Source organism: Leptosomus discolor, chromosome 12 (assembly GCF_034619465.1).
Source record: "Leptosomus discolor isolate bLepDis1 chromosome 12, bLepDis1.hap2, whole genome shotgun sequence".
NCBI classification, from domain to species: Eukaryota; Metazoa; Chordata; class Aves; order Leptosomiformes; family Leptosomidae; genus Leptosomus; species Leptosomus discolor.
Genome location: NC_141402.1, coordinates 13794412 through 13818488, shown reverse-complemented (window position 1 = coordinate 13818488; position 24077 = coordinate 13794412). Strand labels below are relative to the sequence as shown.

Sequence of the window (24077 nt, the reverse complement as noted above, 5' to 3'; positions counted from 1 at the left end):
GGTCTTCAACCCTTTTGTAAAACAAAGTAAAGAGGAATACCACCAAGGTGTTGGTCTGGCAGTGCAGAAATTCTCCTGAGAACAGTAATCTACAGATTACAGAAGTAACAACCGTGGGCAGTTTCGCAAGGCTCAGCTGACTTTTGGCAGGGGCCTAGTAACTGCGCTATGTCCTCTTCAGCAACAAGAGGAATAAACACAAGGAAAGAATAATCTCAAAAAAAAGGAGGAATACAAAGCTGCACAACAGCAGGCAAAGCAGCTAAGAATCAAAAAAAGAAATGATTTATGAAGCTTCCCCTCTTCCTCCTTTGCTGCAATATACATTAATCAGGGCTCCTGTCTCTTTTTGGGACCTTGATGAAGATGAGGTGAAATCAAATATGTTTAACGATGTCTGAAATGAGGCATGAAATCGAACCATTGTTTGATTCTGTGCTGCCTTTGCTTTCATAAGCAAGGCAGTTCTTTAAGCCTGGGTGGTACACCAGCATTCACTGGGACACTGCTGAAGAGAAATATATTTCGCTTTCATATATTGTTCTTTTTCCTTTTTAAAGCTTGATCTGATCAATGTTTTTCTATACATCACCTAAACCTTTGCACAGACAACAAAACATAGTATGTTGGATAAGTAGCTAAGGACAAAGATAAGTCATAACCCGATAGTAAAATTGGAGAAAAGTAAGAACATAAAGAAAGAAAGGTTATCTAGAAAAAACTCATGATGAAGTGATCTAGAATAGGAAAATTCTAAAGGCACTGGAAAATTTTGGAATTAAGTTAATTTTGAAAAAGAGTTCTGATGCCTTTAAAACACTACTCTGATATAAAAGCTTAAATTGGGGGACTTACACTCAAACAACTAAGTTTATATGCATTTGCTTCATAGTTGACTTGATTTTTACAGATACTGATATGATAGGCCTGGAACTACTCTGTAGTCACTTGTTACTAGTTTATGTCAACCTCAGTGCTGGGATTAATAGCTGGAACCAGCTATGGCTCTGGATTTGGTACACTTTGCACTGGAAAAGAAAGCAGCAATTGTTGTTTTAAAAAGAATTGGGGGTTGAGCGGGGTGAGGACAGAGCAAGGTGTTCAGAGGGCGGGAGCAGACTTTCTGCTGTGGTGGCTGGAGTTAAGCCTGCAATTCCGTGAGGGGACAGTAAGCCTTGTACAAGAAGGATGCATACATTTAAAAGGAGTGAAAATGATTTCTTTAAAAGTTTTGTTCACATCTTTGTTACTTTGATTTAAGAACTGCTGATCCCACTGGAGGTTACCAACAGGAAGGCTCATCTTGACTTCTCTTTCCACTTGAACCTTTTGGGGAAGCATAGGTGATACACAGGGTACAGCATCCCTGACTCTGATAAAGCGCACACGGGAGGGAAGGACCACCTGCATTTCTACAGTTTCATCAACCACATCACAGAATTCCTCCATCAACTGACTCAAGAGCTACATAAGTACCAGTTCGGTTCCTGCTGTTCAAATCCCAGTTGGAGGGCAGCTCCAGAACCTCACTTTCTTGTAGCCAGACTTTTTTCTCCCTTTTCCAGCCTCCATTCATTCATGGCTAATATCCATTTGTGCTTTTACTAGCACTTCACTCTGCAAGCCCCTTCACTTTTGGTTGCTTTTTCTAGCTATTACTAACAGAACATAGCTACTAGTTGATTTTCTCCATATATTCTTCAGGTTTGAGTCCTAATACCTACAAGCTCTTCTGTTTCTGGCTGACAAACAGGCAAGAGGTGCGTACAGTTCAGTTCACTGTATAAACCCCACAGGACTGATTCCTGCCCTGTTAGAAAAAACAGCCCAAACAAATAAATGTGGTAGAGTTTCAGATAAAAATAGCAGCAGCAACATCAACTGTTTGAGAATGTTTTCAGATGAGCTTTCTGTCCCTGTTTAGCCACAGAGTACACCCATCAGGAACAAGCATCGGGTAGGTAAGAAATGTATGTTACATTCACCCTGGCTTTTTTTTTTTAATGTAAGTATTTACATTAACTGAGTACACGTAGATGTACACACACACACATATATTTTAATTTGATTTTTTTCCTGTTCAAAATCCTGTATATTTATGCATGCAAATGCAGCAAATTTTCCCATGGATCACAGCAGTTAAATTTGTAGAACTCCAGTACTGCATGTTTGCATGCAAATGAAAGAAAAACAGAGAAACACAGGAGGAATTGGCATCTTCCACACAAATAATGTGTTGTGTATATTAACAAATGAACAGCACACTCCCAAGGGAGTTAAAGTGCAGGGACCAGAAGTTCACTTCCTTGCCAATTTATTTCAAATATTCCACTGGTTGTACTTGCTGCAAAAAGCACACAAACACATTTGATGTCCAGTCAGATCTCTTCAGTTTTTAAACAGAGTGTATTACATTTCTAGAAAAAATTAAATGCACTAGAGAAATAAACAGAACATTAAAATTAATAATTCCATGTTCTGTGGCAGCATAACATGCATGCACCTTTGATTAGCTGATGTAACTTAAATGTATCAAAAGGCTGTATTATGGTTGTAATTAATTCATAAGAATGGATTTGAATAGTTACCTAAAGCAATGACAGTCGCAACTGAATGTAATAAAGCAATTCCGAAAGTAATTTGCATGCATAGTTTATAAAGGCCCTAGAACTGTTTTAAACATATTTATTTGATTATAAACAGCTGACGTACAACATTATATTCAATTTTTCCAGCTGTACTTCCAAAAAAAATATTACATAGTAGAAGGTAAACCAAGTCATACTATAAACGCAGGCTTTGTGCATGATTTTAACAAATCATAGTCCAACTGATTTTAAGAATCCAAAATATATCAATGCATAAAAAGCTAAATATCCTAAAACTTATTGTAAAATTTCCCAAGCAAGTTCAGTTATCCCAGCTTTCCTTAAATGACAAGCCTGCTGGATTTTAGCAAGGTTTTGTGAGCCAGTGGCATCTAAAATATATACAAAACTACCAGTGCTAAGCCTCCACTTTGCCCACTGTCCTCTCTTCAGAAGAGGACTGCTCCCTAAAGGACCAGTCCTCGGTAAAAGCACAACTGAAACAGATCCACTCCCACTCAAGTTTTTTGAAAACATCTTCTAAGATGTCAGAATACATACATTTGCCATTGAAGCTAAAAGATTATAAGCTCCTATTTGCAATACGATTTGAAAGGCAATATAATGTTAAACACCACACAAAGTAAACCTTTCAAATGCAAGATAGGTTCTCTTACCGAAGTAACAATATTTAAAAAAACCCAACCACGTATGGCTGAGCAGTGGGTAGAGAAAGACTACATTTTCTTGCAGCTTTTGATCCTTAAAATAAAAGCAGCGTAATATCAGTGACGACTTCCGCATCTTGTCCAAAAGTATGGAAAATACCATTTGTATATAAGGATTTTTAAAAATTTTGGTATCTATTTATGCTGATGAAGACTTTCTTCCATGAATAGTTTCTGTGAAATCAGTGTGACTTCCAGGCAGCACAAGGCACTACCTCAGTGTGAGCATGGACACCAGAACGTGAGCCTACAGCTCCACTTCCTTTGAAAGTGATACAGCTAACCCACACTTCAACAGCATATCAGGTTAACACTTCAAGGGGCTCAAAGAAGTGTACGGGGCAGATCCTCAGCTAGTGAACAGATTCAAGAGCTGAGTGAAAGGGAGCTTTTTTGTTCTGTGAAAATATATTTGATTTCAGAAATTGTTCCCATCGCAGAAGATGGGGGTGAGGGGAGGATAAAAAAAAAAAATCAAAAGAGGATTTTCAAATAAAAACATAGCAATGCTCCAGTTTTGGTCAAAGCACTTTAAAAGGTGGTCTTCAAATTCCAAGATAGGTTATCTTTTACTTCATTACAAAGTACTGCCTGAACATGAAAGATCTTTGTATTTTAAAAAAATGTCGACAGGGACAGTTTAACTATCTCAGATCTTTTTTTCTTCTTTTTTTTTTTTTTTTTAGTTAAGCCATAGATCAAAACAGACTGTGTTGTAAAAGCTTTTTTGAAGATGAGCCAGGTTTCTTTTCTGACAGCTTTCACCTTTCAGAAATTCACAACAAAATGCTGACTAGTTCTAATGATTAAACTGCCCTATGAAAATTTTCCCAAATCTATAGCTGAAGACAATCTTCATCAAAAGTCACCCACAAGCAAGCCAAAAGCCTCTAAGTAATTTAAATGACATTCTCTGAACAACAGGAGACTATCGTTTCTTTCCTGGAAAGTCCTGACCAAGTTTCTAAAGAGACCTTCATACTGAGAAGTCTAGACCTCAGACTAAGTCAATGGGATTATCTTCTTCGGGTTTTTTTTCAACATGGAATGTATCTTTCAAAATTACTTAGTTTTTCAAATAATACTTTTGCAAATTTCAAAACTTCTGAAGAAGAACATATATGCAGATACTAAGGGACAACATCTCTAGGTTTTCTGACTACTGAGGAAGGAAGCTGAAGGTGCAGGATGGGCACCGAGTTGAGAGCAGTTCTCTCAGAACACACGGATGAATGAGATGTCAAGTTGGTGTTACAACTCACAAAAGGATGAGAGCAATAGTGCTGTGCCTAAGCAAGTTACTCTACCTGATGCTGTTATGAAGAATGTAGAGACATCAGAGAAGCTTGAAAGAAACAGCTGAACGTTCAAGCAGCTAATAAACCTCACTAGAAATACAGTCACTGTATAGTCAAATAACGATGGCACTGCCTACTGTGAGCTAACCAGAATCTTTTAGTTCATATTATCCCAGATATTAGGACAACAGTTAACAGTTATACCAGTCTACCCTACAAAATACTTGCAGCAGGAAGGACACAGGGATGAACAATCCTTGACTATGCATGAACTCAACAGACTTTTTCAGTATTACCTACTGAATCATAGAATGGGTTGGGTTGGAAGGAGCCTTTAAAGGTCATCTAGTTCCAACCCCCCTGCCATGGGCAGGGACACCTTCCACCAGACCAGGCTGCTCCAAGCCCCATCCAGCCTGGCCTTGAACACTGCCAGGGAGGGGGCAGCCACAGCTTCTCTGGGCAACCCGTGCCAGGGTCTCACCACCCTCACAGAAAAGAACTTCTTCCTCCTACCTAATCTAAATCTACCCTGTTTCAGTTTGAAACAGTTAGCTCTCATCCTATCACCACACTCCCTGATCAAGAGTCCCTCCCCACCTCTCCTGTAGCCCCCTTTAAGTACTGGAAGGCTGCTCTAAGGTCTCCCCAGAGCCTTCTCTTCTCCAGGCTGAACAACCCCAACTCTCTCAGCCTGTCCTCACAGGGGAGGTGCTCCAGCCCACCGATCATCTTCATGGCCTCCTCTGGACCTGCACAAGCAGGTCCATGTCTGTCTTATGCTGGAGGCCCCAGAGCTGAATACAGCACTCCAGGTGGGGTCTCACCAGAGCAGAGTAGAGGGGGAGAATCACCTCCCTCAACCAGCTGGCCATGCTGCTTTTGATGCAGCCCAGGATGCAGTTGGCTTTCTGGGCTGCGAGCTCACATTGCTGGTTCATATTCAGTTTTCCATCCACCAATGCCCCCAAGTCCTTCTCTTCAGGGCTGCTTTCGATCCACTCATTGCCCGGTCTGTATCTGTGCTTGGGATTGCCCCAACCCATGTGCAGGACCTTGCACTTGGCCTTGTTGAACTCCATGAGGTTTGCATAGGCCCTCTGGATGTTATCCCTTCCCTCTGTCGTCTCAACTGCACCACACAGCTTGGTGTTGTCAGAAAACTTGCTGAGGATGCACTCAATCCCACTGCCCATGTTGCTGACAAAGATGTTAAACAGCACTGGTCCCAATACCAACCCCTGAGGAATGCCACTCATCACTGCTCTCCACTGAGGCATTGAGCCGTTGACCCCAACTTTGAGTGCAACCATCCAGCCAATTCCTTATCCACCAAATGGTCCACGCATCAAATCCATGTCTCTCCAATTTACAGGCAAGGAGCAGGGAATTACAGAAGAAGAGAAAGCCTTATGCTTGAGGCAAGGGTATATGTATTCATCCAAAGAAACTCAATTCCCTTTGCAACACTGAGCAGAACATTTCAATACAATTTTTGGTTTACAGTCCTTAATTGCAGATGCACAAATTGAGACACCTGGCATCTACTACAGACATCCAGTGGTAATCAGCAGGACTTGTAGATGTTCAACATTTACAGTAAGGAAGCGTAATTTGGGGAAAGTCTTAAATGGACTTTAAAAGATCTTGAATTTTAAGTCTGGATTTGTTATTTCAAAAACACTTTCTTGTTTTTGAAAGAACTCTTCCTGCTAGGGTGACAATATTAATGGAGATAGAGCCGATAATACATGGATGGTGCTCAGTAATGAGGCCTGCAAAACAGAACAAGAGTACATGCTCTGGGTTCAGTATACACTGAATGTCGATGATGAACATCATTAAGCAGCTGTCGTACTAATTAAGTCCTGATTCTCAAGAGCACTGAAATCTGTGCATCAATCAAATGGCCAGTCATCAATGCTGAACCCTAAAGGAGCTTTTGCACTCCACCCCAGCCCTTCTACCTCCCCCTCTGTAGCCACTGAAACTATGACAGCCTCCGTGTATCACCAAGACCTCTGGCCCCTTCAGCTCCAACTCACAAGTCCAACAACTTCCTCAACACTGTGCCTCACCAGACAGCACCATTTCTATAGATTCACATCTATTTTGAAAAGACAACTGGTAAGAAAATACTGGTTGCTGACACTGGGTCACTATTAGGTAGAGTATCTTTTCTCAGACAAGCCATCTGAGCAAGAAACAAAGCTCTTGAGCTAGACTGCCATCAAAGGAAGCTCTCTTACACTAGAGAACAGCCTGCTCGCAGATTCTCCACTAAAGTCCATGAAACATTTGTCAATTATACTGTCTCTGGACACTTCATCTTGTCCAACTTGTCTGTTTCCCTTTTTGCTTGCTTATTTTTTTCCCCTTTTACTGTTTCACGATACAGGTTTTAGCTGCACAATTATTTCAAAATTGCAGGGAAAGGAGGAAAAAGGGGAAGCACGATCTCTAATAACACATTTAACTCTTTAATAATCCCCAACACAAATTATGTCAGGACAATATGTTTTTGTAGCAGAGCATCTGGTACAGAGGCACATGTTTAGAGATGGTCCCTGTGCCCGAATGAAACTTGGAATAGAACAAGACGCTATCCACCGTAGAGGTGATCTACACAGTTGCGTTCCTGGCTGGCATTCACAGGACTCTCCTGTGAACATTTTTGACATGCCATTGTATGTCAAGCTGAACTCCAAGGGTGACAGAAGAGGAGGGTGGTCTGTAATTCTTGAATTGCTTGTGCTGAAGCAGAAATGCAGGGGTTTTTTACCTAATCAAATTGTCCTAAAAAACATATGCCATACGTTTTTTATAGAATATATTTTTATAAATTATATTTTTGCATATATTATATAAATGAACATTAATATAAACTATAACATTTTTATAAATTATGTATTCGTATATAATGCTGTTTTTTGTTGATGACTTTTAGCTATTTGGCCACAATGACTTTTGCTTCACCATAAAAGCAAAATGATGTTTAAAGGGACACACACTTGAGTCAAAAACATCTGATACATTTTACCCCAAAATCAACTTCCTTAAAAAAAAAAAAAAACCACAAAAAAGCGCCTTTCTTACACCATCACCACCCAAAAAAAACCCCCCACCAAACCCAAATGAACCCGAAATACTGAAAAAAAGTGAATGAAAAAAGGTCTCACTGGAATCAAGAGAATGAAGACAGGATGAAGAATATTACTGAGTTTAGCAGTGACTTTAAAGCTACAGTTCAAAAGTCTACTCTAGAGATCCACACTACTGTTGTCAAACAATTACTGAAACCTACTGGAAGTGGAATCATGCTAAATATTTTATTACCCTATAAAGTATAGATATGTAAAATTCTGTACTCTAGACTAGGAAAAACTTCAATAGAATTCTGAAAAATGACATAAAATGAAGGACAGCATCTTATGCACTTATGTACAGCTGAGTCACGGTGCCGATGTTACCCTGTGTTGGTAAGGCCTCTTGCAATACTGCCACATTATATTTCAATAGAGAAGTACGAGACTGGCATATGACTGAGCTCTGTTTGATACACTCTATACGAAAACTAATAGAGAAACTCAATCTCAGGGCTCAGCTTACAGATTTTGATTACTTTTCAGAAAGTTTTTTAACTTGAAAATTTTATAAAACAAAGTGAAAGCAAAAAAAAAAAATCATGCTAAACACCGTAGCCCTAGGGCACTGTTGCCTACTCTTGCTATAAGGAAATTCACAACTTGGTTTCTGTTGCAGACGATCTGTGATGTCCCTTCTATGCTTTATTATGAAGCTGATAAATGACTCACTAGAAACATGGTGAAAGCTTTTGGAATTCATTGTGTTATGGAAAACAAATTAGAAACTTAACTTGTTGCATGAGGGATTACCCTTCACAGCATGGCCTTTACAATGTGAAACTAATTATTGCAGGGAAGATTTATGGTGTTTACAGTCAAGAATTCAGGGTCAGTTTGACCAAATTCATGTAACTTTAGACCTCAGGCTTGTCTGGCTCTGAACAGAATGATGACTTCAACAAACTTAAAGATAAAAATAATACTTTTTTTCTATTGAATTGCTTACCAAGAAGCTGGGAAACAGGGGCTGAATAAATGTAGGTTTAAGTATTTACTTTGAATTTTTTTTTCTTTCTGAATAGGCATGTAATGCAGCCTGTCAGAAAAATGTGGTTTAATTTCTGTAGTTATTTTCACAGGAATCCACCAGAGTGTCAAACCCTGGAACCCTCCAAGTGTTTTCATACAATCGTTCAATGATCAAAATACGTGCTACCGGTCTGGAAATATGGCTGGCTGCATAATGAAGAGGCCAAACTCTGTTTATCTTAAGCAGATCATTAAAAGTAACTTAAATTTTACAGCAATTTAAAAAGCCAACATTTAATACACAATATCTAACAGGGAAATTGATTTATCCTAAATTATTAAGTGAAACAACAATGTAACAGAACAGCAAATGATTTGTGCGTCAAGAAATTATTTCTAGGAGATGACAATTTATTTATTTTTAAGTGCAGGACTTACTGCATTATATTTTGTTCTTAAGATATATCTAAAGTTTTCTACCGCATTTACTGTCCCTTGAAAATTACTTCTTGTTTTGCTAATGGCAGAACTCCCAGCTTATAAGCACAACTTGAACGTGCTTGAACCAAGTGTCGTACTGAAGAGCCTCCTGTAACACCCTACTGTAGCTGACCTACTACAGGTTTCTCGCAGACCATCACACGTTCAGAAAAGCATTTAAGCTTGCACTTGGTTTAAATGATACTGTACCTCCTTCAACACGATTTAAGAGCCTCCTTAAGCTTTGTTGAACTAGGGCTGCTGTATCTGAACCTCCAGATGTTACATCCAGTGGAATATCTTCAAGCTTCCCACGGGAGTTAAACGGCTATATGAATAATGCTAACGGCAATAGCTAACTGTGATTTCAGGTATGCTTCCAGCCATGTTAATATGACAATTGCTGGTGAAGGCAGGTAACCTCTGAAGTAAAACGCAGATAAGCCTACCAACATCAGCATTGCCATTTTCAGGTACAATGTCTTACCTGGCTGGTGTTGACACAAAGCTACATCACTATTCATGAAAGACTGAATTCAGTCAAACCACCCTGGTTTATCTCTAGCCAGAAGAAATGCAGGACAGAGAATCTTTGAGACTGAGGAGCTGATGCATAGCTAATTCAATTTAATTAACTGCATGTCTAATAACATTTCCCTTTAAAAATAAAATTTACAATATTTTACTTGGAAAAACTAGCTGATAGATTTAGAAATGGCCTAAGCATGACCTGAGCTTTTCCTGTAGCCTTACCAGGAAGTGATACCCACCAAGTAAAGAATTTGGAAGAAAACTGGTCAAAACCAAGAACAAAATACTGACTCCAAAACCAACACATGGAGGAGAGTTATAATGGGGCCATGCTCTTATATTCCTTAAAGTGATGACAAAGACCTTTTGCTGACTCTATAACTTAACAAATATTACAAGCATATAGTAATAATCATTACTGTGACAGGTTTTATTTACTACAACTTATTACTTGTGTTACTGCAGGCTGTCCGGAACTTTAATGTGGTGCATCAAAATAAGGTCCTAGTTATAAGTGCTGATTTATCACCAGCAGTGACACAGGAGCAAAGAAATAACTCCTGACTTTCAGATTCCTGGATGAGTTTGCAATATTGACAGAGTGCTTATTCATTTACAAACCAAACCATACGACAGGCAGCAAGGTGATGCCCTTTTTATACTTTTTCATTACGCAATGACTTTAAATCAGACTTTCAACAAGAAATGACCTATATGTATTATCTGTTATCCATATTAGCAGCTAATTAGAAACAGAGAAATCAAGGGGGAATTTTTTTTTTTTTTTTAAAGAGGTCCACACAGGGGTAAAAGATGCTCTGTTTTCCCTCAAAGATCCCACCCTTTCCCAAGCCAGTTCCTCCACCTCCATCAGGAGCAGTACTACTGTGCGTCCACAGATTTCAGTAAAGGCAGCTCCTTTCTGGGCTTCTGGACTCCTAGACAGAAGCAGGAGCAAGATCCCAGTATTGCACTGATGGCCAACGCCAGGGCAGACACCAGCAGACAAGAGAACATGTGTCAGTGACAACAGGGACTGAGCACTGGCTCTAGAATTTAGTCTATGGGGACAATACAGCAGGTGACATTAACAGCAACCAACTTGCATGAGAGGTGTGGGGCAGAGAGACAGGAAAACTCCAGGGATCTGAGGCGGACTAGAGGTGCCAGGGTGATTTGATGAGCAATGAGAGAATAAATAACTTCATGGTAAGAGGGACAAAAGGAAATAGTACAGTTCAGGGCTCATAGATACTTTAGGACAAGACACAGGAGGGCAGGAGCTCTACAGCAGAAAGAGATCTAGATTAAGGAGGGAGGTCTACTACAAGAGAGTTGGTAGAAATGCAGTGGTGCTTGAAGCCTCATGCATGTAGCTACTGCTTGAATAAAAATGCTGCCTCTCTCCCAATACATATCTTTTGTGTCCTGGTTTTGAGGTTAGGGAATATGGCAGCCTGATCCAGAAGAATCCTAGGTATCTAAACTAATAACTGCACCTTGGCCATAAAACCTTCACAGCCCCTTGAACTGAAAGTTGAAAAATTCTCATTATTTTCCCTGTTACTTGTGTTGAACTTCACGTTGATGTGTGTAAGATCTAGTTACTATTAGAAACATCCTTATTTATATAATTTTAACTCGGCTCTGTAATGAATTGAAATAATTTATTTTTATATACAAAAGCTATCACCATTTCTTAAGTGAGCTTATCAGCTATGTTGCAGCATATATCCTAGCACATATTGAAAAATAATCCCAAATTTGGCATAATTTTAGAATATTATAGAAACTGCCAAAGTTTGGTTCAAGAAGCTCATAAATGTTGTATTCAAGTCCAACACATAATTTAATCAGACAGTACTCCACAGTCCTGAAATGGAAGCACTTATAATACTTTAAATGCTTTCACAAGGGAATAGCGTTATCAAATTATTCTTGCTATTCTCCAGAATACTCAGAGCTAAAATAGAACTGCATTTTAAATGAAATCAGAGTAATGCACAAGAGTAATGCACTCAAGACATTTGTTACATATAAAAAAAAAGTCCAATTACAATTGCAAAGCATGTAAGAAAAAATTAATCTGCAAACTGATTTTTTTCTTCTGTACACAAATTCTTTTGAAGGAACTCTATTTTTAGCTTACCAATTGAGACAAGTATTTCATAGATGAAACCCCCTAGAATGGACACTCATTCCAACACACATTTTGGCCACACTGTAAGTTCAAGAGATCCACGACCCTCTTCCAGTTCATGCAAATATTTCTCAGTCATTCAGCCTCAGAAAAAAAGATGGCAGAAGAACTTTTGCGATAAACAGGAGCAATATAGATAAAACAAAGCCTCAGACTCATTCAGTTTTTACCTAACTATGTGTAGAATTTATTAAGCAACAAACTCAGTATTTCAAAGATCTGACTCCTATTTAAAATGATCAACCCGTCCCCCCTTCCTATGTACACATTCAATCAAAATTATACTTGCAAATATAATGTCAGTAAACTTGACAGGCAACATACTGGCTACTCCTGCTTTGCATAGCATCAGACATTTGGGTTATGAATCACCAAAGTCAGGTTGATGAACAAGCATCATGCTATTCATCTGAGAACCAGACGCTTCGTAGCAAATTTCCTATGTGAATGGAAGGAACAAAGCTGGCACAAGTCCCAGAACTGCTCACACCACGAAAGGAACAATGTGACAACAGCATGGCAGGTTTATGACAAATATTTCAGAAATGTGTCTTTTAGCAAGAAAGGATTAATATAGACCTTGGGGATAAAAACATTCCCAGTAGTGTCTAGTTGGCATCTCTTTTACGCAAAATGAAAAACACAGAGCAGAGGGTACTTTGTTCGAATGCAATTCATGACCATTAGGACGAAAATAAATTGTAATTAATTTTATGGTCTTTCACTGAGAAAACCTGAAGAAGATTGTGTCATTTAACTTATTCTTCTGAAAAGCTTGTCTGTGCATTCTTTTCAAGGATTTTTAATGTGCACCCAGTGCCAACAAACAGAAAGGAAAAATCACCTTGCCAGGTCACGGGTGAACAGTTCACCATCACCATTGCCACCGTTTCACTTCAATATAGGATTTAGCAGTTCTCACTTAATGGGCAACAGGGGTTATACCCAAGATACTAGAATGCAGAGGAACCTTGCAACAAACACAAAAGGCACTCCAAGGCTGTTTTGGCTAGTCACCGTCATGAACTTGTGTCCCCAAGTAAATAACAAATAAAGCCCTCAATAAAACAACAGCTAAAAGAATATTTACAACATTCAGGTACAGTAAAACAAGCTACTGTCAAAACTGTAAATGCTTCTGTGTGTATGCAGTGAGCATTGCTTAACATAAGCCCCCTCGCTGTCAAACTGGTAATGAACGTGAGGTCGTACTATTCGGCTGTACATCAACAACAGCTGTCTGAAAAGTAAAGCCACCACAAACTAGGTCTAGTTACAACCTGCAGGAGGTATACTGAACACACAATAAGGATTATTTTTTTTCCTTTATATAAAATGAAGGCCCTGTACTGCTAACTCAGGCTCACAATGGCTTTAACATTCACAGACATCCCTGTCAGCATTTTGGAGGAATTAGGTGAAAAGCACAGCCTAAGAAGTTGTCCTTCACAGCAAAGTTGCGCTTGAAACAAAGTCACACATCTCCAGTGCATTTTTTTGCTTTTCTCTATAATATTCAAAGTCAATGTTCACTCAGTGTTAGGCAATGTAAAAAACATACTGGAGAGAGAGCCGGTAAACAGCTCCCTCAGACAAAAGCACAGATATTTCAATTACAAAGAGGCTTTACACTGAAGTTCTAAAAGCAATACTTATTACTAATGTTATAATTACCAAAATTTACTCACTTAATATTTATTTTAGTACATATTGTTTTAAGGCAACATTGCTAGACATGGATTGTGTTACTTGTCTGCTGTGGGGAAGAAAGGTCTTTAAAAGGAAAAGGCAAATATTTTAACATAAGCTTTTGCCATCCAGTGAGGTTCAAGCGCAATTGGTTGATAAGGCACTGAACATTATCCACACACTGCTCTCTGTTGTTCAGATAAATAAAATACTCTAAAGTAATTTTTGTGTTTTGGACTATTTCATGCACCACAGCTCCAGGTGCCTCTTTTTTGGCTAACCTTACGTAGAGTTTTAGGCTTTTGGACTGCCTCTACAAATGCAAAAATGCTGATTCTTTGTGCATGGGAAGATTGAACTCCATAAATATGTATGTATGTATAAAGCATGCAAGTCCAAAATCAGTTGATATTACATTTTGAAACTAAAGAGAAAAATACATGCTATTATACTCAGGGTAGCAAGGAGTACATAAATAAAACAGCAACGTGCACTGTTAGAAAAAGATGAGTGACAAGAACAGGTAATGCAAAACAATCCTTAGCATTGACCGACTATCACAAATTCAAGTCTTTGCTGATATGGGCATTGTTGGCATTATTTAGTATATACAGTTGATTCAACCACCACCTTTAAAGAAACGGGTAGAGTTCAAACATATAGGTACTTTATGCAGCATGGTGGTACTGTGAATGTGCCAAAGCTAGCATTTGTTGCTAAACCTGTGCAAAGCTCTTCATTGCTACTGCACTAACCTGTCATATGGATAGCTCTTCTTGGTGAGCACTGGAACTATTCTCTCGTCTGCCCTCTTCCTCCAAAAAGATTCCAATTCCTGCGTGTCACAGTAACGTGAAATATCGGTTGAAGTTCACACTTTCTCTAAGCTGCCTATTTCTTCTTTTAGTTACTTGGTTTTCTACAGGTGAATTTTTTTTTACTAAACGATCAGACCTTTAATGGTAATTCCACTACCGCCCTACAAGAGCACAGAATGCATGGTGAGAAGGCAGTACTTTGAGAGGAGAGCTAGCGATGCAGATCTTTCCATAAATATACTCAGCTACTGACTTGAAGAGAGCTAAGCCTATTACACTGATGGTAAGCTTCATCTGTGTCCAAACCAGTTGCAATAAACCAAAAAAGCAGCTAGCTAAGAGCTCTGACTTCACTGCCAGCTGAAATCAAGTACTCATCAGCCCAAGCAGAGCATCCAAAATGGAGAAGTTGACAGAGGACAATCCTGTAACTCAGGAGCCAACTTAACTGTGGACAAACCTTTTTTGCTCTTTCACCAACCAGTGTCACTCACCCATAGATCACAGCTTAAGGAAATTCTAGGTCCCTTCTGTAACCTCGTCACTCAAACATGCCTCGTGGGTCAATGGAGACACACACAAACTCAAACCAATGAACAAACTGGTTGCTATTTTTGTACACCTCTTGGCTATTGACACCCAAAGTGTCAAGGAAACAACGTGATTTACAGCCGCAGTGGCAAAGCTGCTTGCAATGCCCATGAAAATACGCATTAGCTATGGACGCGAGTACAGCACTGTGCAAACAAAACATCGTTAACCTTCTTGATTATACTGTTGAAGCAAAAGCTAGAATAATAAGCCATTAACCACTTTAATCTACCTCATGTTCCAAAAATAACACATTTTCCAACTGTCATTTTAAGTTAAGTTACAAGTGTGTGTTGCAAGCACAGTATTACTGGTTCTGCTGATCGACACTTATACACATAGGGCCAAATTAATTTTTTTGTCACATTTTTTAAAAATCTGCATTATTTCTCCAGCTTTGAATTAATTGTGCCAGATTTTGTCAGCGTGATATAACGAGGGTTTAGCTTCCCCTAATTTAGCGATCACATGTTTTCTGATAATTTTCTAATTATCCTCTGAAGTAAATTTTAAATAATGCTTTGGATTGATCCAATGACAGCTGTATTATACATGATAGTGAAGAGACACACAAACGACAGGCAATCTTTGCAGCTCCGTAGATGGCACTGAAGTACACCAACATGGTTGTATTTCAAAGAGATGCATCTTCCTGACGCTGAAATTTTCATGTGATCAAAAATCCTATGATACATCACATACTTTGGAGAGCCAACACAAAACAGAGCTTTGAGAAACGTTCAAGTACAGGGAACAACTGCAACTCCATCCTCACGGTGCCACATCCTGCACGGTCTCAGCCGTCCCTCTCGTGCAGTCCCGCTTTTGCTGGTAAAAGGATGTATTGCCAGTGTAAAAGCCACATGCATCTCAAGTATTTTCTCATGTCATGTGCTGATCAGCCTGATCTATTTAGTATGAACAGACTGAATATGTATTAAAGAGAACGTAGAGCAAGAAACCCTGTGCTTATACTGTGCATGAGTAAACAGGTTTGGAATGTGACTTTGAGGGTAACCACTCATATCAAAGCAATCGCTGAGTTTTGCAAAATTAATCTAAAACCCTTGAGCAATATAGTGATAACACAAGCCCAAAATATTTAGGAGACACTTGGCTCTGTATGCACTTGCCATCTTTTCTCCTTTAACATGAATCACGGTGGGAAAGCAGCCTCTTAATTTCTCCAAATTTCTCCACTCTGAAGTGTTTGGCCACACCAAAACACGTAATTGTACAACATCCCACTCACATAACCACAGCAACCAACTGCCATGAGCTAAAAGCAGGGCTGGATATTTATGGAAGACTGCTCTTTATACAGCAATTAAGCACTTATAGAGTAATTAAAGATGTAAGACCTATTCAATACAAGGGATATTAGTAAATTTTGCCCGCCTTTGTTTTGTACGAAGTCCTAACAGTATTTGCACTGCCAGGAAAAAAAGGCAGGAACAAGAAACCAAACCCAGACCTTATCACCAGGATTATCTAAGTGTGAATTTTTTTCTTTGAACTATCTCCAGGTCCAAAGTAACCTGGAATAAGGATGGAGACTTAGTGTAGAATCTACCAAAGGAAGACATGTATGAATGCCTAATTGGAAAGGCACAAGATGAGAAGGCAGTCTGAGTTAAGTGAATAAGCACGCTGCTGATTTATGCCAGATGTAAACCACTATTATTGGCCTCCTAACTAAGAACACCACTGCCATATTCCATGGATAAAGCACTTCTAGAATGACTTAGTATGCAAAAGAAACTCATCTCTGGTTCCAACAGCAATTATTCATCTTCTAATACTAAACCAACTAGGCTCGGTGTAGTCAGTGCACTGGGGAGGAAGGACAAAGGGATAACAAATGCCTTAATGAGAAGTGAGCATTGTTGAACTCCAGATTACCAGCCAGTTAAGCAAATGTAATGACCCCTTGACGGAAGCAGCAGGTGAAGTGCTGCAATATACAGAGTACTTTGCCATTGTCTAAGCCGGGGTTTTGAATAATCCGATAACTGAAAGTCCTAATATAAAAACAAGACCTTTTCTAAGCAGATGATTTACTGGTTAAACAAATAAACAAGTTATGTATGAAAAATAATACTGCAATTGCTCATTCACGGATTATTTTTTACATTATTTTAAAAAAAATATTTATACCCATAAATATTCCTTTGTTATTTTCTGAAACACTTCCCTATTTTTAAAACCCTAAAGGCAAAACAAAGTATCCAGCAACAGCACATCACAGAATGACTAGTCAGCCGCTCCAGATGCAAGCAGCTCTCCATCACACATTATCAGCAAGTATCTCATTTATTCTGCATCAAGAATTCAGGAACGCCTGGAATGCTGGGGCAGAGCAGCCTGAGCGCACTGATGGCTCCACCTCAGAATAGCAATGGGATTGCTACTGACACCACCACTACCTTGGAGAAATTCATTGGTCAGAAGCTAAAAGAGATTCCAGCCTGGAAATTCCATGAACAAGAGCTATAGGAGAGATTTAGATGAGGAATGTCCTCTTATGGCAAGCAGGTCATTGCACCATTGCCAGGTGCCAAAGGAGGCTTGAAAAGCTTGTTTGGCTTAAAAAACCCTCATCTCACACCCAGGACTCTTGAGGTCAATGGTTTTCAGACATATAATTCACCCAGATTTTATCCTGGTTTTCTAAGAAGGAAGAAGCATGGGCCTATACACGCTAAACTTGCATTTCCCTGCTCTACTGACACATTGCCTCTGAAAGACAGAAGAAATCAGAGTTTTGAACAGCTGGGGGGAACCTGGGAGGGATACGCACAACTGATGGGGATGCTTGGAGCACTTGTTTTCTAAGGCATAGGTTGCTGGATTCTTCCTCTGCCCCAGAAAAGTGTTTGCATCTAGGAGTTCACTTGAGATAAAACAGAATAGACTATTTCACAGTTGGAAGGGACCTACAACCATCAGCTAGTCCAAATGCCTGAACACTTCTGGGCTGACCAAAAGTTAAAGCAAATTATTAAGGGCATTAGCCAAACACCTCAAACACCGACATGCTTGGGGCATCAAACCCATCTCTAGGAAGCCTGTTCCAGTGTTTGACCACCCTCTCAGTAAAGAAATGCTTCCTAATGTCCAGTCTAAACCTCCCCTCATGCAGTTCTGAACCATTCCCACAAGTCCTATCACTGGATACCAGGGAGAAGAGCTCAGCACCTCCCTCTCCATGTCCCCTCCTCAGGAAGCTGCAGAGAGCAAGGAGGTCGCTCCTCAGCCTCCTTTTCTCCAAGCTAGACAAACCCAAACTCCTCAGCCGCTCCCCACAGGACATGCCTTCCTGTCCTTCCACCAGCTTGGTTGCCCTCCTTTGGATGCATTCAAGGATCTTCATGTCCTTCTTAAATTGTGAGGCCAGAACTGCACAGAGCACGGGAGGTGAGGCCGCACCCACGCTGAATACAGCAGGATAATCCCCTCTCTTGACCAGCTGGTTATTCTGTGTTTGGTGCCCCCAGGATGCAGTTTGCCCTCTTGGCTGCTGGGGCACACACTGATGGCTTCTACTCCTCCTCGATAAACATACTGAACAGCTCTGACCCTAGAGTCGAGCCCTGAGGAACACCACTGGTGACCGGTCACCACTCAGATGTAGCCCCATTCCCTACAACCCTTTGAGCTCTGCCTTTCAGCCAGCGCTTCACCCAGCACACTGTGAACCTGCTCACCCTGCAGCTGGACAACTTGACCAGCGGGATGCTGTGAGGGACAGTACCAAAAACCTTACTAAAATCCAGAAAAACTACATCCACCGCCTTCCCTTCATCCACTGGGCAGATGACCTTATCACAGAAGGATATCAAGTTAGCCAAACAGGACTTTCCCTTTGTGAACCCATGTTGATTGTGCCTGATGACTGCATTATTCTTTAAACGTCTTTCAATAGTACCCAGTACAATCTCCTCCACAGTTTTAACGTGAGCTGAGGTTAGACTAACAGGTCCGTGGTTTCCTGGGTCTTCCCCCATGCCCTTCTTGTAACCTGGAATAACTCAGGCTGGCTTCCAGTCAGCAGGGACCTCCCCGGACTCCCAAGACCTTTGGCAGATGATCGAGAGGGGTCCTGCCATAACATCCACTAGTTCCTTCAGAGTTCTGAGGTGAATCCCATCAGGCTCCATGGACTTGTGACCTTTCAGCTGATACAGCTGGTCCTTTACCATTTCAGTGCCCACAAATGGAAAGTCACTGTTCCAATACTCGTGGTCCTCCAACTCAGGGGACCAAGAAGGCCAAATTCTATCAGTATTATTAAAGACTGAGGCAAAAAAACACATTGAATGCCTCTGCTTTTTCTCCATCCCTGTTAGTCAGATGACCATCTTCAACAAGTGTCGGTCCAACGCTTTTTTTAGACCTCCTCTTGCTATTAACATACTTTAAAAAGCCTTTCTTGTTACCTGAAATAACACTGGCCAGTTTCAACCTAACTGAGTTTTGGCCTTTTGTGTCTTCTCCCTGCATATACAAACCATGGTGCTGTAACTTCCTGTGAAGCCTGACCTCACTTCCACAGATACCCAGAGCTGAAAGCCATTACCTAGACCCAGGAGTTCGGGAACTATTAACATGATCAGTACAGACTAGTGTTTTTCCAGGAAGACAAATCAGGTTGCGAGATAAGCCTTCCAACTTCTTGTTCTCTTCCAAACAGTACAAAACCTAGAAGCCAACTGATTTTTTTTCCAAAAGACAATACTCAAAAATAAATCGAGCATTTCTGAAGACATCATTCTCAATGGAAGAAAGGACACTGCCGATAAAAATTTTGTTCTTTGAAAGAAAATAGTAAGAGGATCTGATACCACTGCACTGCCTAACTGTTGCCAGCTGAATTTAAACAAAAGGTTGGCCCAAAAGTAAGTGTCAAGTTTATACACCTTCTAAACCTGAGGGAGGAGAGTTTAAGATTTGGATCCGAACTCTGCAGCACAAGCCCATCTCTAATTAAAATGAATTAGATTTAAGAAGGAGAAGATAATAAATACGTAAGACTCCTGTGTTGACAGCAGTCTGTCTGCCAAGTTCTTGCCGCAGGCAAATTTCTATGGTCAAGCTATAAGGCTATAAAAATAAGGGTTTATAATAAAAATATTTACAGATGCTTAACTACAGCAGTGCTTTCAGACTACTACATAACAAGTGCCACCTTGAGAAGACAAGGTCCACAGCCCATTCACTGTACGGACTGTATTTAATTGCAATGCTGATTCAACCTTCCTCTTCCCAAAGAAACAACAGAGCATCGCTGTCAACGCTAGCGTCTCAGACAGAGTACGTTCCAGCAATTCCGCAATGTTCTTCTACTTACCCACCAGTTGCAGGAAGCTTTCTAAACTGACTTTTTCCCATCTAAAGATAATGCATGTAAAGCATGGGTATAAATCAGCTCTTGCAAAGTCAAATAGCTAAATCAAGCACAACGATTCCACAAGAAGTACTGGATAAACACATAGCAAAAAGGAAAGCAAAAGGTTCAGCCAAAGACATTTCAGAATATAGAGTGTGAATTTTTTATAAGTCTCATTTTGGAAGACAAAGCTTTTCATTTTGTAATGAGACACCTTGTTTATAACAGATTAGAGAGCCAAAGGCAATAAAAATGAGGCACTACAACCTTACAGGTTATCCGCAGCTGCCAGGAAGCTTCCAATTAAGATGAGCCATTTCAACCAGTAATCAGTAGGGACACACTACCACATTGGCCTTCCATCTCCAGGGCTCTTATCAAGCCCTAATTCTCTCTTCCTAACTCCACAGTAATCACCTCTCCCTCCTCTACCAGGGAAACACAATGCTGGGTCTGTATAAGGCACAGAGGTATAAATTTAAAAAAGGCCATCCACAGCCAAAGTAAGCCAGCGATGTGGTTTCAAGAGTATTCAAACTTTGGAAGAGCTTTCCTAGAAAGCAGCTATGAAATAGGACTGCAGACACCTTTATCCACCCACAGTCACGCTGCATAGTGTAAAGGGGTACCTCCAAGAGCTGAGCTGCCAGGCCACTGCCAGCTATATGTCCATGCAACTTGCACAGGTGAGTAAGACTCGTCCGTGAGGGCCCACGCAAGCATTGTGAATCCTACCCTTGTGGCTATCGCTTTAGATCTGTGTCTTAGAGATCTGTCAGGCCTCCCAGAATCGTTTCCCACTTTGCCTTCTCCTGCAGCCGGAGGGTGAACCTAACACAGTTTGGGAGCTGCACTTTGTTCTCTTTGTCCACGTGTCCCTGCGTCCGAGGCACAGCTAGGTGGCAAGGCTGATGGTTCAAGGCTTTCTGCCAGATTCCCACCAAGTTGATAACAGTACCAACAACTTTGGTTTACTCCTCCTTTCTACACTTCTTCCTACAGGTCAGAGATGCTGCAGAGTTTATGTAGATCTCCCTAAACTAGAAATATACCAAGCAGCCAGCTTTATGGCTCTTTTAAGTTTCCAGGCTATTGTAAAGGGGCTGCAATCCTTTCAACATCTGGATCAAAACTAAACAGTCCAATGTGTGATTCAAAAAAAACCAAACCAAAACTGAAAGAACACAAACCAAACCACTCCTGCCTGCAGCTTCATATGGCTCTGTATCTCTGTCACTGTGTACACTGTTACCTTTACAGAAATTATACAGCATAGGCTACACAGCTGAGCCACAAGTGCTGTTACAAACACAGGGTAGAATTTCATCACAAACTTTTACATAGTTACAGTGGAAAAAAACCAGGTTGATGGACACACAACTGGTATTTTGGGTTTGGTTGTTTTCCGGTGAAAAATTTTAGCAGTAGCATTGTTTGTTTAATAGGACAATTATTAGAGTTACATGTACCCGAATGGTGTAAACTGCCAAGGACAGCAATGGGAATTACTTAGCTTCCTGGAGATTTGTCTCATAGCAATGGTCTGAATTTAAACAAAGTTAAATTTAGTTTACAGAGCAACAGAAAATTTCCTAACAGTAAAATCTATTAGACTGTGAAACAGTCTCTTAGGGAATACATTATCACTTGAGTCAGATAAAAATGGACAGTCTAACACCAGAGAAAAATACAGTAGGACACAATCCCGCACTGGTATGAGTATTAGCCAAGATGATCTAAATGGTTTTCTTTCTCCTTTGATTTCTGTGAAGTGTGAATTGTTCATAATGTGATTGCATGGAATATGTTAAAATAAAGTATTCAGGACCCCCCACACACATTGGCTACCAGTCGTTCCCTTTCAGCTTTCCACAGCCGCCTTCCTACCGAATATACAGTACCTTTTAACCAGTCCAAAAGGAACAGAGCCTTTCTGCAAGGCTCCAACATCACCCTTTCAAAGCCTGTGCACCCTGGAGTCACTGCATCCTACCGAGTACGCACACTTTGAACTTTTCAACAATTCTTAACACCTACTGTGTCTCTGCTTGGTCTCTTGTAGTAGGATTAACACAAGTATGTGTGACAGGAAAAGCGGCTTTGATTTGCTTGTCTTCAATTCAACAGTCAGTGCACTATTTCTGAACTGCCCAGACCGCAAACTAGCAGTGCACTAGTTCAGAATAACCATCAGAAGTTAATTATTTCGCAAGCACCACAGACATTTTTTGGTTGATTTCAAGCCAGCATTTAAACCTGCATTTTTATCTTTTCAAAACAACAACAAAGACAACAAAACCCAACAAAGCTTGTTTCTACTTTGCAATAAAAGCCTTCTTAATCTCTACTAAACCAGGTACATACTGTTCAGTCTCCTTCAAGCAGAAGGGTTCACTGTGGTTATCGGACCTCTACAGCAATAAGTTGTTTCTTCCACTCTGCTTGGAGAAGTGACTAAAATACTAGTTCAAAGTTTTAAAGTCTCAGTTCAGAAAAATAATCAAGTACGTGCTCAATCCTAAGCATATCAACAATCCCATTAACTTCAATCAGATTTAAGGAGATGAATAAGTTCTTTGGTCAGTAAGGATGTGATTTGTAATGTGCTTAACCTTAAGCATATACCTATATGTCCTACAAAATGTACATACCGCTTCAGAAATCTACCCAGAAAGCATGATGGTGGTAAATAGTAGCAAAAAGTATATAAAGCTGCCACAGAGAAAACCTTCTCCCAGAAATAAGGTTTTCAAAATAAAGTCCATTCCTACTTTACTTGAGGATACTGCTTTGAAAAGCTCTTGCAAATGTAGAAAAAGTTCATGCACTGGAGGAGGCACAGGTGACTTAACAATTCTCTCATACTCAGAGGAAAGAAAGAGAAACAGTAGAACGGTTCAGACACAGTTCCCTGCCTGAGGCCACAAAATATAATTCTACTACAAAACAAATGGTAAACATCAAACATTGTTCGTCAAAGCACACAGGAAATTAGTCCAGGACAGTTTTTGGCTTTGCTGTCAGCTCCTTCTCAGGGTTTAATGTACTTTGATAATCTGTACAATACTTTTCACTAGCAGAACATAAAAGGATAGTAAAAGTGGGTTATTTTCCTTAAAATTAGCCAAGGGCATCAGTCATAATTTTCTGTCCTGAGGCTTTTATTCTATAGAGTTTTAAGAAAATTTCAACTTTCTATTAAAAGCTTATTCTAACATTTGCTAAATTAAGATTTTAACTAAAAGGGTAAAAACAAGTTCCTTTTCATTGTTATCTTGATTATCTTTTGCACATGTTCCAAATGGACAGTTACATTAAATTTCTTCAATTATAGTTTAATTTTACATCTTCATTCTCAAGTGCTAGAAACCTCTGCCTTTCTTAGCATCTGGGATGAATACTGTGCATGGTCAGCATTGCAGTGCAAACCTGTCATGCAACTTTGTGTTTAGAAAGCATATATCATTTACCAAGTCTCTCCTATAAAGAAGCCTCTTTTTAAAAAAAAAAAAAATTTAAACCTATTATTAGCTTAGAAGGCTATTTAAGTATCACGAGAACAACAGAAACTATGAATATTGTAAATTCCAAATAACTTGTGGCAAACCGGTGCTAGCAGAGTTACTAAGAATAAAACCTATACTTTATTT

General features: G+C 39.9%; 1 protein-coding gene across 3 annotated transcripts in view; it reads right to left on the bottom strand.

The window, feature by feature from the left end:
• Nucleotides 1–24077, bottom strand: part of KCNQ1 (potassium voltage-gated channel subfamily Q member 1) — a 359122-nt gene that overhangs the window by 186621 nt on the left and 148424 nt on the right. The window contains exon 15 of one of the 3 annotated variants that reach the window (XM_086472063.1): nt 10201–10216. The exons of the other annotated variants lie outside the window; for them this stretch is intronic. Coding sequence (XP_086328189.1) covers nt 10201–10216 — 16 coding nt within the window. The remainder of the gene's footprint in view (nt 1–10200; nt 10217–24077) is intronic. 3 annotated transcript variants of the gene reach the window in all.